This window comes from Eretmochelys imbricata, chromosome 10, assembly GCF_965152235.1.
Source record: "Eretmochelys imbricata isolate rEreImb1 chromosome 10, rEreImb1.hap1, whole genome shotgun sequence".
NCBI classification, from domain to species: domain Eukaryota; kingdom Metazoa; phylum Chordata; order Testudines; family Cheloniidae; genus Eretmochelys; species Eretmochelys imbricata.
Window position 1 is genome coordinate 3,161,719 of NC_135581.1, and position 17,298 is coordinate 3,179,016.

General features: G+C 44.6%; 1 protein-coding gene across 1 annotated transcript in view; it reads right to left on the bottom strand.

The window, feature by feature from the left end:
- GRID2IP (Grid2 interacting protein) overlaps positions 1–16,940 on the bottom strand; it is an 84,912-nt gene extending 67,972 nt beyond the window's left edge. The window contains exons 1-2 of the mRNA XM_077829362.1: positions 16,356–16,940; positions 10,166–10,320 (exon numbers count right to left, since the gene is read on the bottom strand). Of these exons, the coding sequence (XP_077685488.1) occupies positions 10,166–10,320; positions 16,356–16,940 (740 nt within the window). The remainder of the gene's footprint in view (positions 1–10,165; positions 10,321–16,355) is intronic.
- Positions 16,941–17,298: the final 358 nt, after the last annotated feature.

A 17,298-nucleotide genomic window follows, 5' to 3' on the forward strand; every position in this document is an offset into this window, starting at 1 on the left:
TCTCTGGTTTGCTGCTGCTGCCCAGCTTCTCTGGGGGTTGGCACCAACAAGGTGGAAAAACTAGATCTCACCTCCTCCCCCCTGAACTCCGATCCTCCAGAAAGAGGCACTGAGCACCCTCTGCTCCACTGGGGTAGAGAGTGCACAGCACCTTGATGACTAACACAACACAAAAGGGTGGGCAGAATTCCAGACAGCATCAACACAAAGGGAGATGGAACGAGAGGGAGGAGCAAATCAAAGTACATTGGGGTATGAAAGCAAGAGGAATCCTCAGGCAGGGGTGAGAGTCAAGCAAATGTACGTTACCCACCAGCCCTCAGCACAAACCATTACAGCCCCCTCCCATCCCAGACAGTCACTCCAGGACCTCCATGCTACTCAGCCTTCAGGCTGCATGTGCCCTCATGGCATGTCCTCAGGCTGATTTCAGAGGGGGAAGGAGAGAGGCTGGGTATTTGTATTGGGTTTTTTTAAACAGCTAGGAAACTAAATTAAAGCAGGAGACAGCTCCTTTCACCATTTCCTTCTGCTTGGCTTGAAATCCTTGGAGACTTCACAAGTCTGCTGTGCTGAGTAGATTTCCATACGTTAGTCTAGCAAGACTGAGAGGGGATTCCATATGCTAGTCTAAGGACCCTGCTGCCCTGATACAATAGCTCAGAGTTAAAGAACATATGATTCAATTAGTAGCATCCAGAAACCCTTATCCAATTTGCACTGATTGCCATTCACCGGAATGTGCGGAATACAGTACAGACCCATGTGAATTACAGCCTGTGTGCACTCTGCCCAGGTATGCTGTAGGTCCACACACACTTCTAATATATTAATAGCACTATTTTTCCTCAGAAAACCTCCAGATGCTTAACAAATATTCCTTTCAAAGCCTCCCAGCCCTCCTGAAATGTAGATATTATATTACCCCAAACTTACAGAAGAATAAATTGAAGCACAAAGCAGTTAAGTGACATGTGCAGGAGCAGAGTCTGAAAAAGAACTCAGGAGTAATGATTCCCTGATACCTGCTCTATCCATTAGACCTCATTCCACCTCTGCTGCAAAGGAAACGTACCCTGACCTGTGCTATCTGTCTCTTACGCTCTACAGCAAATTCAAGGTCTCAGCCCTTATCTTCAAGGCATTCAGTGGTCTGGGTCAAGAATACCTAAAAGATCATCTAAAGTTCCAGGATAAGGACCCTGGCTGACAGGTCTGCTCCTCTGGCCCAATGGAACCTAGGGATGTAAGATATTAATGGGTTAACATTAGTCTTACTGGTTAACCCACCTTAACCGTTAACCCCTGGGCCAGCTGACCCCAGCAACCTTCGGCCGGCCGGATGGCCAGCCCGCCAACCCCAGCAGCCCTGGGCCGACTGGCCAGCCAGCCAACCGACCCCAGCCCCAGCCACACCACTCAGCTGGTCAAATCTGACCCCAGTCCGAGCTTCGGACTGGCCAGAGCAGCCCCAGCCCCTCTCTCTTTAATCAGTTAACTGTTTAAACAATCAGAGGGGTAGCTGTGTTAGTCTGGATCTGGATCGGCATGCATCCAACTAAGTGGGTATTCACCCAAGAAAGCTTATGCTCCAATACGTCTGTTAGTCTATAAGGTGCGACAGGACTCTTTGCCATGTTTAAACAATATAATTTTAATTGGTTAAACAGTTAACTTTTTAAACAATATTTTACATCCCTAAAGGAACCATCAACTGCAAGGGTAAAGCTCTCTTGTGCAGCAGACTGAATTTTTCAGAGACTGGTCCAAGACTTTGAAATGAACTCCCCCATGAACTAAAAACTACCTCAAACTTCACTATCTTTGATTCCAAGTGCCAGGTGCACTTGTTCCACCTGCCTGTGCTAATAGCACACAGCCAAAAACAAAAAAGCCATATGCATTTTTCCCCTTAAGAAGAGGAAAGAGAAAGGAAGGGAGCACACGTGACAAATGCTAGTCATGTCACTTAATGCATTTATTGGTGGTGTGCAGATACCATGATGATGGATCTGGTACGACAACCTGGATCCAAGGACTTGACTTAAACCCATCCCTAGTGGAAAAGGTAGAAGGATACCTGATGGAATAAATCCATCTCAAGCCGTGTAGGAATAACCAAAAACTATATACAACATCCAGTAAGTCTGCAGCAAATCAGGGCATCTCATCATCTTTCATTCTGGATAGCTCATGGAAAAGCTCTGCTCAATCAGCAGCAACAGTCAAAAAAGCAAACTAAATGTTAGGCTAGCGAAACAATGAGATGGAGACTAATGCTGAAAATCTTCTAATACTTTTATCTGACTGAATGATCTCTGCCTGGAATACTCTATTTAGTTCATGTCACCCTGCCTCAAAAAAGAAAAAACACAGAACTAGAGGGGGCTCAGAGATGCTCAATGAAGTTGGAGAAACTTCCTCATGAAGAGAAAGTGAATGGTCTGAGACTGTGTAACATTTTAAGAGAGGAGACAAATAAGAAGGAACACATTAGAGGCATACTAACTAACTGTTATAGAGAAGATAAAGGGGTTGCTTCTATTTACCGTTTTCTCATAAGGTGACATTTAATGAAACCAAAACTGAGCAAAGGAAATGCTTTTTACAGAACATGTAATTGACCTGTGGGACTCACTGCCACAAGATATCAGTGAAGCCAAGCACATAATAGAATTAGACATTTATATTCCCCATTTATTAGGGAAATAAACTCTCATGCTTGAGGGCATGAGCCAACCACAAAGTTCCGGGGGTTAGGAGGGAACGTACCCAGGGCAGGTTATTCCATAATTGCCCAGTAAGGGCTCCCTGGCCCCTTTCTCTGAAGCAGCTCATACTGGTCACTATCTACCTGGCCTAGATGGACCACAGGTCTGATGTGGAATGGCAACTCCTATGTCACTATCACTATACTTACATACATCTGTAGAGCTGGAGACAGCACAAGAGATCATGCTAAGAGAATTCTGGGGCTCAGTTCCCCCCTATATCTGAGCTGGGCCAGGGGAAGGGGCAATAAGGAATTTGAACCAGCTCCATAATTCTGCACTGACAAGGCTAAGAGCTCCCCACACCAGAGTGTAAGGGGGCTGGTGCAGGTTTCCACCAACAGGAAATGTTCTGGCCCCTTCATACCACCCTAGTGATGCAAAAGCATCACTGCACAATGCAAAATCCAATCCCTGGTATTAGACATATATAGCAAACTGAAAAACTGAAAAAAATCCAGCATAAGCAGCTCATATTGTACACAAGGCAAGACACACAGCCTGGCTCATGCTTCCAGCAATGCAGCTGGCAAACAGGAACCTCGGTTTCTACAGCAATGTTTTCTCTCAAACTCATTTCATTAGATTAGATGGTAAATCTTTTCCCTGAGCTAAGTATTTCATTCACATGAAACCGAGATTAGCTGCCCAGGACACCGAGCCCTCCTACCCCAGCCCTAACCTTTCACACCAGGGCACAGGGAGTGATTAAGGGTTTTTTTTAAAAATCAGTTATTTTCCAAATCACAGGAAACAAAATTTGAAGCTGCCTTGATGGCTTTGCTCTTTTGGGGAATCAGATGCTGGGGAGTGACAGCTCTGATTGTGCTTCAGAAATTCATGCATTACCATCAGGAGAGTAATAGATGATTACTACTTTGACTTCAGACTCTGACACAACATGATGTGCATTAGGGAATAAAATGAACAGTGAGGAAAACAAGCAACAGGCAATGCTCCATGGGCTTAGAGGTCCAGAAGGAATAAGCATCTGAAAGTTCAGGTGCTCATTTGAATCCCCTGTATGGAAAAATCCTATATAATTTCGTAGGATTGAAGACAATACAGTTCCATAGTAATGGAATAGGGTCTATAGAAATGATGTGAATACCAAAGAGAATTTCTTAGAGAATAATGTCCTTTCTATAAGGTTTTTTGTTTTGTTTTGAAGTTCAGGATGGATTTGAGTTTGAGTGAAGGTCCAGCTGCGGTTTTTGTTCTATCCACACTGGTTCACCTGTCTCTGCCCCAGCTGTCTGTACATTCAGTCCCATACAAAATATAAACAACTGAAATTGTATCTATGCTTCCATAAAAATCTAATCAGAACATTCATAATCTTGATAGTGATTTTTACATAACATAAGAACAGCCATACTGGGTCAGACCAATGGTTCATCTAGCCCAGTATCCTGTCTTCCGACAGTGGCCAATGCCATGTGCCCCAGAGGGAATGAAAAGAACAGGGAATCATCAAGTGATCCATTCCCTGTTGCTCATTCCCAGCTTCTGGCAAACAGAGGCTAGGGACACCATCCCTTCCCATCCTGGCTAATATCCATTGATGGAGCTATCCTCCATGAATTTATCTAGTTCTTTTTTGAACCCTGTTATAGTCTTGGCCTTCACAACATGCTCTGGCAAGGAGTTCCACAGGTTGACTGTGCATTGTGTAAAGAAATACTTCCTTCTGTTTTAAACTTGCTGCCTATTAATTTCATTTGGTGACCCCCTAGTTCTTGTGTTATGAGAAGGAGTAAATAACACTTCCTTATTTACTTTCTCCACAGCAGCCATGATTTTATAGACCTCAATCATATCCCACCTTAGTCATCTCTTTTCCAAGCTTAAAAGTCCCAGTCTTATTAATCTCTCCTCATACGGAAGTTGTTCCATACCCCTAATCATTTTTGTTGCCCTTTTTTGAACCTTTTCCAATTCCATCCCTAGGTCTCAAGCCCCTCACAAAGGAGGTAAAAATCATGGTCTCCATTTCCCAAATGAGTTAGCTAAGAGACAAAAAGGTGAAATGAGTCCAATTTGCCCAGGTTTCAGAGTAACAGCCGTGTTAGTCTGTATTCGCAAAAAGAAAAGGAGTACTTATGGCACCTTAGAGACTAACCAATTTATTTGAGCATAAGCTTTCGTGAGCTACAGCTTATGCTCAAATAAACTGGTTAGTCTCAGGTGCCACAAGTACTCCTTTTCAATCTGCCCAAAGTCACACAGCAGCAGAGCTAAGAATAGAAGCCAGCACTCCCAGCTTCATGTCTAACTCACTGGAGTTAGTCTACTGAATGCATCTGATGAAGTGAGCTGTAGCTCACGAAAGCTTATGCTCAAATAAATTGGTTAGTCTCTAAGGTGCCACAAGTCCTCCTTTTCTTTTTGCGAATACAGACTAACACGGCTGCTACTCTGAAACCGGTCACTGGAATCTGTTTACTCCCTTCACTGAGGAGCATTACACGAACCTAGAAAGAAATGAACATAGCTGGAAGTTTCCCCACCATCTGCCTCCAGAGAGAAGATAATTTTCTGCCTGTAAATTCCTTAAGTGTGCCAGCTCAGCCTCGTATGTACATCTTCCTGTGTGAGAGAGTGGGCTGACCAATAACAATATTAAGATCTTCTATAGTGTCTTCCAGCCAAGGATCTCACAGTTTTACATCAAGTATTGAACAAACCATAAGGTGGGTTAGTGTGTTTCACAGATCGGGAAACAAGACACAGAGGTGAAACAACCCGTCCCAAGGTCACACAAAGATTAATAGCAGAGCCAGGAGCAGACCCCTAATCTCCTGCAAACCTAGACTGTGCATTAGCCCCCAGATCACCCAGGATCACAGTGGCTAAGCACCCAGAGAGATTCCCCTAGGACCAAGAGTTAATTGGAAAAGCAGAGTTAATTTAGCTAAAGGTGACAAAATCCATTATCTAGAATAATTACATGGGACATATGTTTGGTGGTCTTCACCCAGCAAGGGAGGCACTGCCTGAGAACTGACATCAGCTACATCTGGCCCACCCCTTCTCAGCACAGATGCCCATTCTCGCCAAGGTCTGCTTGACCTACTGGCAATCAGAGTGGAAGTGAAGCCCCCTGCCGCCTCCCAGCAGCATTCCCACTCTGATTGCCACTAGGTCAGAGAGAATCAGAAGTTCCACACACACCAGGAGCTCCAGATGGTTGAAAGGTGGCAAGCATAGATGGGTACCAGGAGGCTGAGCCAATCTCTCCGTCATGTTTCAAAGGTGGCCATCACCTGATTAATGATTCACTTTTTCTTTCTCCTAAAGGAAGCTACATGCAGTAAATGCACATGGTAAGGTGACAATACTTTCATTTGAAACATGGTGTGATGCTGCATGAAGAAGGCAGGCAAAATGGGCTGCGAGTTCCCATCACTCTCTTTGAGTTGCAGTTCCCTTTGCAAAAGTTTCTAAGACCTTGTGCTTGGAGGACAGTTGTTATGGTAACCATAATATCTTACAATTCAACTGATTAAACAGGAATTGGAAAGCCAGGCCCAGAGTGGAGCCAGATGGAGGTCTGATTCCCTAATGAACATCATCTACGACAGACCATAATCCCCATCATGTGTCCTGCATGCAGACAGCATCCCACTGCAAAATAGACCTGGCACTGCCTGGCCATAAAAAGAACGTGCAGCACCTGCTATACAGACTGTGGGGCCAATCCAGATCTCACTTACAGCAGGGTATTTCCACTGAAATCAATGTGTAACTGAGCTCAAAGTCAGGGCTTCTGTGCATGGGGTATGCACACCCATGCTATCATCAGCATTAAACAATTATAGTCTATTGAGGACCATGGAACCAGCCAGAGTGACCACTGTTGATGGGGTTACACCAGGCATCACATACTGAAGTTCCCAGATCTGGCTCAATTCTGCAAATCCACAAATCTCTTGTGGGCAGACCCAGGTAAGGTCAGGGTGTGCACCCCTTTGCATGTCGATGGAGAGTTTAAGAGCACCGTGTGCTGGGGTGCTTTGTCCATCCTATCAACCTGGTCAAAGAGCATGAAACTCCCTTTTTTGAATATAATGAGTGACTGAAGGAAAGCAAGATCTCTGTGACATTATGCCCGTACGTGGTGCCCAATGCTCATTTACAACTCAGGCCCTTTTACACCGCTCTGGCAGTGACTGTAAATGTCATTTATGCCTATTTTAAGGCTATGTTACACTGGCAGACTGGTGTAAAGTGGCTTTTTTGTAAATGAGAATCAGGTCCTCACTCTTTACACTTAAGGAGACAGGCACAAAAGCTCTTTCTGCATAGGAAAATCTAACATCTATGTTCCAAGTGCTGTTCGCAGACACACTGATCTCCCCACAGCTTAGCCACTCTTACTGATGTTTTTCGGGCTCCTTTTGGAGTGGTGATACAGGCCACTCTTTCTGCCAATCGGTGAGAAAACGAGCTTCAAGGGCAGTAATTTTCCTGTACTACCTTTATGTAGGGATTCAAGCTGTGCTGTAAGTGCCAAGCCCAGAAAAACCAATTGCTGTGATCTAGTGTATCTACTGGCAGGTACAGCGCATATACATGGACGTGCAGCCCCCTTGAGGTGCAATACACACCCACCTCCTTTGCACACACACAAATATACACCTTTCCCTTGGCATACACACACACACATACTACCTTCACATTCCCAAGACACTTCAAACTCTACCCCATACACACACACAGGCATGCAAGGAAGCAGAAAGCAGAGCAAATAGCATTGCCAAGGATAGTCTCATCCAGAGGCTCAGAGACGGAGCAATATTTAAACCCAAGCAAACCTTTTTCTTGACTGGAGGTAGTGACACAGCCTGTAAATAGCTCAGAGCCAAGTGATCTGCCAGCCTTTCAATGCGCCCTCATTAGCTGTTTCAGCTGTGCTTGGTGTAAAAGCTGAGAGGAAATGTCCCATGGGAAACAGGAAATAATGAATTTGCCACTAATTCAACACTGTGTGATATTAAAAGAAAATTACCAAGCACAGAGCCTGCTTGTATCCTTCTGATTTCCCACCTCCCTGTCCACTTCCCCCACCACTAGGAGTTCACACTCAGGGTAAGGGGAAGGGAAGCCTTATTGTCTGGAAATGACCTGGAGCTGGAGATTTGAGCTGCTTTTTTCCTTCTCATAATAATAATATTTTTCCATCAAGTTTTGAAAGACAAATTATCCTGACAAGACCTTGTAGAGCCTGTGGCCCCGTTTTCTCATGACAGGCAGCTAGTGTTGGGAAGGCACACGGCAGGTCAGTGCTGTAATTGCAGGCTTCACTCAGCTCCACAGAAAGCTGACACTAGGGCTGACAGATGGACTAAGGCTTGCAGTGTGTTTACTGGGAAATGGAAAGCCAGCCACTTTCAGAAGTCTAAAGTCAGGCAAAAGATCCCTGACTTTGGGAATTTTACCACTGTCTTCAAAGGGAGCAGGATCAGTCCCTGTTTGTCCATGGGAGACAATGGGTACGTGCCACAGATTAATTAAAATAGTGCTGTTCATTCTGGGGATCAGAACAGACTGGAAGGAATTCAGAGAAGAGAACCATAGTGATAAAGGACTGGAGAGGCTGATTTATGAGGAGAAATGAACAGCGCTAACCATGCAAGGCCGGGTTCCCAACTGCCATTCAGACAGGGCAGCATTTTACACCTGCTTTGCACAGGTGTAAATGACAACAAAAAGTAGAAGGTAGGGGAGAATGAAGCCAGTAGGTCTCGGCCATAATGGCATGAGGAGAGTCTACAGTCCTCATTCTCCTCTCATTTACCATCCCAAGGGATGTGGAAACACTTGGGGCATCTAGACAACTGGACAAAGCACAGAAGTAGACTGTAGAGAGCAATCCTGAATGGGACGTGACCCTTCTTCCATTTCTAATGTTCTATTTATTCTAGAATTATATAGTCACTTCGCAGTTGCTCTACAACCAAGGCTACTGAGGGAGTTTTCTCCTCTTTACATAAAAGACTTGCCATAAATTTGGTGCTTTGGAAAGTGGCTCACTTGAATCAACGCAACTACTAATCTATGTTTCCCAGACCCTTGGCGTCCATGCATGTTTGCAAGTGTGACCCAAAGAAATGGCAACATCCCATGCCGGGGCACAGGAGGCAGCTGCAGCTCAGACACAGTACTCTGCAGTGGCAGACGACAGGTATAAGGTAAAAATCTGCCAGCCAATCTGGCAGAGTTGAAGCCTTGCCTGCTCCCCCTCATTCTGATTCACCCTCCGGCCCCCAGCCTCCCCACGCAGAAGTCTGCCTCTCCTGCTCGTCAATCCATCACCCCCATGACTGAACCCTAATTTATCTCCAGTTTTCTAATTGTGGATTTTGGTTTATTTTCCATCATCTTCCTTGGTTAATTTCCAGACATTCTGTAGCTAATTTAGTTTCTGTTTCAAATGATGTCCAAAAAAAGGGATCCAGTTAAAATGCTGTTAGTAGATGGAATGACTCACCAAGGAAGGCAACAAACCAGAATATTTTTGTGAACTTGACAATGGGAGATTTCATCCCTCAACCAACGCTAGCCACAGTGAACGTCACCTCTGCAAGCACAGAACGTCACCTCTGCAAGCAGGGTTATGCATGACACGTGCTAGGGCACATATCTCTAACCAGCTGACTCCTCTACCTAGTGAATGCACTTGCCATGTAAACATGTCCTGCAAAATACTGTAGCTGGGACTCAAACTGAGAGCCTGTGGATCTGTAAGCAGTGATTGTTGCAAGTGCGTTAAATGACAGTGTCCTGATGGCTAATCTGTGGCCTTATGAACTTCACACTGGAAAGAATTCAGGCCCTTCTGCTCTAATTTACAAGCCCCCTCACTTGAGCTCCAGGACACTGTCAGTTACCTGTAGTCATAGCTCCGTGGGGCTCCAGCAAAGGGTGACATAGTCATACATGCTGGAGTAGGTCTAATGTTCTACCAAGTAGTAGGGACACAAACGCTCATCATAAAGTGCTAGATTTTCTACTGAACTCACCACCGACCAGGTCCCATGGAGAACAATGTGTAAATGTCAGGTTTTAACAATCTGTCCTTGTACTGTGTTGAGTTAGTCTCAGCTGCAAGTTAGCGTCTCCTGGCAAAGCTGATCTGGTCTCAGTCAGGAGTCTGCTTCTCTTGGTAGGAGTCAAAACAATATAGTCTCAGCTGAAAGTCACTGTGCAAGTCTTACACTTCCCAAATCAAGAAAGTGAAAGATTCTTGGTGCTGCTGATTGCATTGAAGGATTGGAACTGTCTCTATAATTAGAGCCCAGTGCTCTTCATCCATATTTGCCTCCACCACCTAGACACCCCATGTATTAATTATCTGCATGACAACATGATAGTTACTGATCACTTTGTACCTGATATTGTCAATGAGAAGTTGATGGGATTCTTTAGTGAGAATCATGGAAAGGGTGTAAGCCAAGTATTCCACCTTCCTCTCTGCTGCATACTGTTTCAAGATGGTGAAAACTTTCTCTTTTACCTCTGGCTGATCTCCGAGAATTTCGTCAACCTGTGTGGGCGTGGGAGCAAGATAGGCATTAATAGAGGTAGAAACTGACATGAAACTCAATGGAAATAAAACCATCAGAAACATGTACATATTTGTAACACCTGGACCAACACAAAAGAGAGGAAACAATTTACTTAAAAAACAAACAAACCCACCCTTTATCATCAAATGATCGTGTTAGATGCTAGTGACACAAACTCAGGACTCCCAAGGACTTCACTGCTGTCCTTCATCACATGCAACGGTCAGTGAGAACTTTACAGCAACAGCAGGATTAGAAATTCTCCTACTTCAAAAGCACAGAACCCCACACATAAGCCCAAAAATAACCTTCATTTGCAGTGTAGGGCATGACACAGTTGAACAGTTCCAATTCTATCCTAACCCTTTAATTACCACTTGATTACACAGAATGACATTTTCTTGCTATTAATTTTTTGAAATGCTGCAGAAAAATAGGAAATTAACCTTAGAGAAACTCTTGCCTTGGTGCAGAAAGTGGGAAGGGGCCACATTAGCTCATGGTTCCCAGCCACTGGGATGTGTACCACTGCTAGTACCTCAGGCTTTTGTGACTGAGATTCTAAGCTCCCTTTCTCTGCCTTAATGAAAAGCCTTGATGCTAGTCTTCAATCATTCAGTTACACATACTCTTACCCATAGCAGACCCTGGCAAGGGGTCATGACCCTGAAAGATCCCATCTCTGACATATAAATGAATGGGAGGCATAAATAGGTACTGGCAGGTACAGCTGAGCTCAAGGTCTTAGTCTAGTTACTCTGTTACTCCAGTTACCCTAAAAGATTGGAACCTGCTGTGTAAGCTGGCTTTGGAGCTGTCTGCTCACCCTGGAATTTATGACTTTGGAGAGTCTGCATTCTAGGCAAATGTTCTCCAGATACAATAAATGCCAAGCAAGCAGAAAACTGTCTGAGATCCCACCCCTGCCCCTGCTCCTCTTTTGCTTGCTTTTCCGTTGGTGAAGCATTTTGTGGGCCAAGCAGTGACCCCCAAATGATGCAGGCATCTGACTTACTTGGGCAGGGCACTGCTAGGAAAGCCCTTCATCAGCTCCTGCCACCCCGTTACACTTACAACTACAGGTTGGAACTAGTAGCCAAAGAACTCATTCACTCTTTGCTCCTGAGTAACAAAGGGACCACACCTTTCCTTAGATTGGGTTCTCTCCACTCCAGAAAAATATCTAAAATGAGCAGAAAATAAAACCCATCTGAGAAGTGCCACATGCTGGCTGGTGACAGAGACCTTTACATAAGAAAAGGAAAAGGAGCTGTTGCCTCCTGGTCCTTGTTCCACTTTGAAGTTCTCCAAAGTCACTTCTCACCAGTGTTTCTAACCTACATCGCAAACCACAAGGTACCTGCCAATTTGAAAAAGCCATCACGTGACCACTATTGAAATTCCCAGTAAGCAGCAGACATTTCAAGGTTATTAAATCTGGAGCAGTAAAAACAGCAGTTACACAGCATACAGACTCACATGCTCCTTACTCTCAAGTGCCAGTGCAGTGTTTACAATGAACCTGGTATTTTCAGTGGGCCAGATCCTGAGGTCCTCCTGTTAAAGTTTTTTCTGAGTCAGGACTTCAGGATTTAGCCCAAAAGAAATTATAAAACCTGGTCATATAATGAAAATTCTGGGCCAGAATCCTGGGTGCCCTCTGGCTGCTGCAGCCATAAACCCAGCGATCTAATGAGTTAAAGATTCACCTGCTTACAAGAATCCTTGGGGTGGAGCACAGCTACCAAAGCATCTCCTATACCACACCCTCCAGCTACTTTCCCCTCTCCTCTCCTCCCCACGCAGGGACATGACTCGGGAAAAGAGATTGGCAGGGCATCTCTACGTCCCGGTGATTCTTAGCTCTCGAGTGGTCCTTTGGGCCATGGTCAACTGGGTGTAAAGTAGCACAGTTGACTTGAGAGTCATAGGAGGGAACTCCCTGTGTTTATGCACAGAGCAAACACAGGATGGGCAGTGGCAGGACAAGCTTCCCTTCCTTTGCCTTACTGAGGCACATAAATATGACCTGAAGGGGCTACAACTAGGGATAAGAGATGTTCAGTCTCCATGATCCATTCAGTCCTTGACCTCTCTCTGCCAACAAGGGGGCCTAATGGTGCAAACAGTATCATCTATCACTGGGAAGGGGACTGGGACTAGCCATCTCATTCATTACTCAGCAGCCACCGATCACTGGGCTCAGTTTACATTGTAAATTCTTCATGACAGGGACTGGTTTCAGAGTAACAGCCGTGTTAGTCTGTATTCGCAAAAAGAAAAGGAGTACTTGTGGCACCTTAGAGACTAACCAATTTATTTGAGCATAAGCTTTCGTGAGCTACAGCTCACTTCATCGGATGCATACTGTGGAAAGTTTAGAAGATCTTATTATATACACACAAAGCATGAAAAAAATACCTCCTCCCACCCCACTCTCCTGCTGGTAATAGCTTATCTAAAGTGATCACTCTCCTTACAATGTGTATGATAACCTGGATTTGTGCTGGAAATGGCCCAACTTGATTATCATACACATTGTAAAGAGAGTGATCACTTTAGATAAGCTATTACCAGCAGGAGAGTGGGGTGGGAGGAGGTATTTTTTTCATGCTTTGTGTGTGTATAATAAGATCTTCTAAACTTTCCACAGTATGCATCCGATGAAGTGAGCTGTAGCTTATGCTCAAAAGCTTATGCTCAAATAAATTGGTTAGTCTCTAAGGTGCCACAAGTACTCCTTTTCTTTTTATGACAGGGACTGTCTTTTTCATTGCTATGATTGTCTGTATGGTGCCTGGCACACACCTGGGTGCTCAGTGAATAACAACAGGAGAGGGTGACCTGTAACTGAAAGCCTAAGTATTATTATTATGTCCTGACAAAGCCCCGCCCTACCCCACCTCACCATTCAGAAAAAGAACAACAAGCAAGGAGGCCAGAACCCCATCTCTGGGTCCATTCTTCCCATCAACTTCTGTAGCTCCCCTTGGAGTGGGCCAGACCGGAACATTAAGTCCAATAACACAGAGATCCTGGATCAGTGACTCAGACACTGGAAATGTTTGGATGCAGATTTCGAGCCCCCAGGTCAGGGATAGGTCAGTGAGGGTTTGGGTTCATGCCCGCTGCATAGCCAGCCATGACAATAATACAAATACTGCCCCTTGAGTCACCCAGCCCCCTCCATGAGTGCTGTTAGCCCAGGAAATCAAATCAGATAATGATCTAGCACTCAGTGCAGGAAAAGCCTTCTACACCTTGGGCTCACAGAGCACCCAGCCCAGAACCCAGTGCTCCACAAGCACCCTTAAACCGTTTAGCACGTGACCAGAGCCTGGACCCCAGTGATGTTGTGAAGCAGAGGTGAGCTACTAGTTCATTCTGGGTAACGACACGCAGATGAGCTTCCCAAGCATCCCCCCTGGCTTTTTGGCTTATTCTACCCAATTCTACCACCAGCAGCTCTAACTGAAGCAGCATTTACCGATAAAGGATGGAGGGAAGCACTCTATTGGGTTTTATTATTTTCTGCAGCTTGTTGAAAATTAGGCTACTTAAAACATCTGAGCCATTACACTCCTGTTCCTGAAACCAGCAACCCACAAAGCTCTACAAACTCATTTCCACTCAAACACTCTGGGGAACAAGAGGCTAGATGAGCTGGTACAGAAACAAAGTGTGTGGAGGGGTTACTGCTTGCAAGCAGTGCAGATTGATTAAAGTTACATAGAGATGCAGCAACCACACCTACATGGCTAAATCCAGCTCCACTTCCATGAATGGTCCCATTGACCTTAGATTTCAGAGTAACAGCCGTGTTAGTCTGTATTCGCAAAAAGAAAAGGAGTACTTGTGGCACCTTAGAGACTAACCAATTTATTTGAGCATGAGCTTTCGTGAGCTACAGCTCACTTCATCCGATGAAGTGAGCTGTAGCTCACGAAAGCTCATGCTCAAATAAATTGGTTAGTCTCTAAGGTGCCACAAGTACTCCTTTTCTTATTGACCTTAGAGGCATACATTGCATGAGGAAGAGCCTTCCAAAAACATTAATGTGCTTGCTTCCTAAATTTTAATGACAATCATCCAAGAAATATTTACTGTGATTTAATCCAATTGCACTTGACAGTGTAAAACAGACCAACACCTTCATTCATTTGTTAATCCTCAATAATCAGGAGGTATCTGTCTAACATGCAGTGGGACTGCCTTTGGAATCATAAATTAAAAGCCCTTAATTTAAAGCCTGACTGAAGAGCGAGATTCTGCTGATACTGACACATCTCTTTACTAATATCTTGGTGTTTATCAGCTTGGGATCAACAAACACAACCCGGTTATTTCAGAACAGTATTTTAAAAGGATACTTTGAAATGGAAAGTAGGAAGATTAAAGAAACAACCATGATCAAATTTATAATTAGCAAGAGGTGATGAGTTTGGCAAATTACCCACCGGGTAACCATCAGGAACACAATGAAGCTGTAATTACTTTGATTTTTTTTACTTTGCTGCAAAATAAGAGCTACATTTTTTTAAAGGCTGATATGATAAAACTCTAAATAAATATTTAGATACTGAAGAGAAGGATATCTGGCCTCACAGATAATCGCTTGACAATAATTATGCTTTAATGGCGAAAAATTAATAATACTTGGCTCTTCTCTTTAGCCTTCCACCCAAAGATCTCAACGCCCTTTGCAAACATAAATTCATTCTCACAATCCTCATCTGTAAAATGATGGGGAAACTGAGGCACAGAACGGGGAAGTGATTTGCCCATGGTCACCATCCCTTTGGTCAATGGCAGAGCTGCAAATAGAACCCAGAAGTCCTGATTCCACTCTCGTTAACCCAAGTTTTATCCAAATGTAGGGTCACACTAATTTACACAGTTATAAATGAGAACAAAATCTGGCTCCAAGTCTCCTGACTCCTAAGCCTATGTTTTAACCACAAAACCATCTTGACAAATCAGGCTCCTCCCACAAAACCATCCCCCTTCTCCTTTAGAAGACATTTTTGGTAACAGTGAAAGAGAATGTCGCCAAAACTTGCCTCTGTGAACCCTTCCACTGCACAGACAGAATCCGTGCATGGGAACATTCTTGTTTCCAGCTAGATCTGAGAGGCATATCCCTGATTTTCAGATGTTCAGAGAACCCACATCTCAAACTGAAGTCAATGGGAGATGGAAGCGCTCAGCCCAAAGTCAGCCCCCAACACTCTACCTGGCACTGAAAATACTATACACACCAGAAAAACTGTAGCAGGCAATGAGAGCCTAAGGTATAGCTGGGCTTCCAAGAATCTGCATTCAGTGAAAAGTGGCAAGAGAAAGACAGCTCCACAGGTTTCCTGTGACTTACATGGTGTAAGGGAAATAACAGGAAATGGCCAAGACACAAGGCAAGTCCTCCTCGTTTATGCATTAATATATAATGCCTCCTGCCTCGACCAGGAAATAGTCACCACCCACAGCCCCTGACCCAAATCACATCTGGCCTCCAATATTTGAGCACACCTGGGATGACTGACAGATTTATATGGAAATCACATAAAACTCAATGACTTGAGTGGAGCTACCTTGATTTACACCGGCTGAGGATATGGCCTTTTGGTCTTTGCTTTTTGTGAACAAACCCAGTGCTCATGGTAAAACGCCAGGGGATTTGAATTCCTGAGACCAGAAGTGTCCCAGTTTCACTCAACTCAAACATCAGTGACCCCAGTACATAAGAAAAAGGGAAAACATGGATCTATATTATCCAAATCTGCAAAGATATTACTGGACATCTGTTAGTAGAGCTCATTCATGAATAATACTTTGTGTGTTGACTCTTTGTGCACCCCTTCCTTGAGTGAAGCACTCCACTAAGTGCTCTAATCACTATCAACTATGAACACATGGATCTGGCCATTTTTACCACAGCCTCCTCCTCTTCCCCAGCTTTAGCCAGACTCACAGTGCCCTGCCAGACTGCCATCTGGCCCTGCACTCTTGGCTTTACCTTCTTGTTGAATTCCTGAGCCTTCCGTTTTCTCTCTTGGTGGATGGTGTCAGCACTTTGGACGAATCCCCGTACACTGCTGCTGGTCCATCTCTGCACTCGCCCAAGCCGCAGCAGCCCCAGTCTCAGAGCCTTCCCTTGGCAGGATTTAATCATGGCAGCTGCTGCTTCATAAAGCTTCACTGGAATTCCATTGACTTCCAGCACGTAGTCTCCCAGTTTGATTCCACACTCAGAAGCAGGCGAGTCTGGGGCTACCCTCTCCACTTGCAGTGGGTTGCCACCGTTACACATCAGGCTGAAACCAAACTTTCCATCTGGGCCAGGATTGATATCCATCTGCTGAATGCGTGAGACCACTCCAATGCTGGGAGGCACATTCTCACACTGCCTCGCCAGGTTGATGAGAGTCTCGCAGTTCATGGCAGAAACATGCTGGCCTTCTATCTCCAGGATCTGGTCTCCTGGCTGAAGACCAGCTAAATAAGCGCTGCTGCCCTCTTCTACTGCAAGGATGTAGCAAGGACCATTTCCACTTATCTTAAACCCAAACTCTTCAGGCCACCCCTGATTGGTAGCCTCCATGGTTGTAACTGGAGAGGAAGGGAAGAAAAAAAGTTGTGAAATTGTTTCCCATACAGTCAGAACATTAGGTCTAGCTGCTGTTATTTATATAGGATACCGTCTGGTGGGAATTCTAGTCTGCTCTGTGTTCTCATTCCTTTGGAAAGGAAATGCTCATGATAGGGTGGGGAGAAGATCCTTTTTATCCCTCTCTAAAAACTGCTCCTTATCCTTCTGGTCTAGTCCTTTTGTTTCCTTTGAAGCAAATTAACTGTCTTTTACCCGCGTAGTGAAACCATCATTTCATATTCCTGGTAATGTCACCCTAAAAACCAAGTCACACAAATTAGTCAAAATGGGTTACTATAACAAATATTTC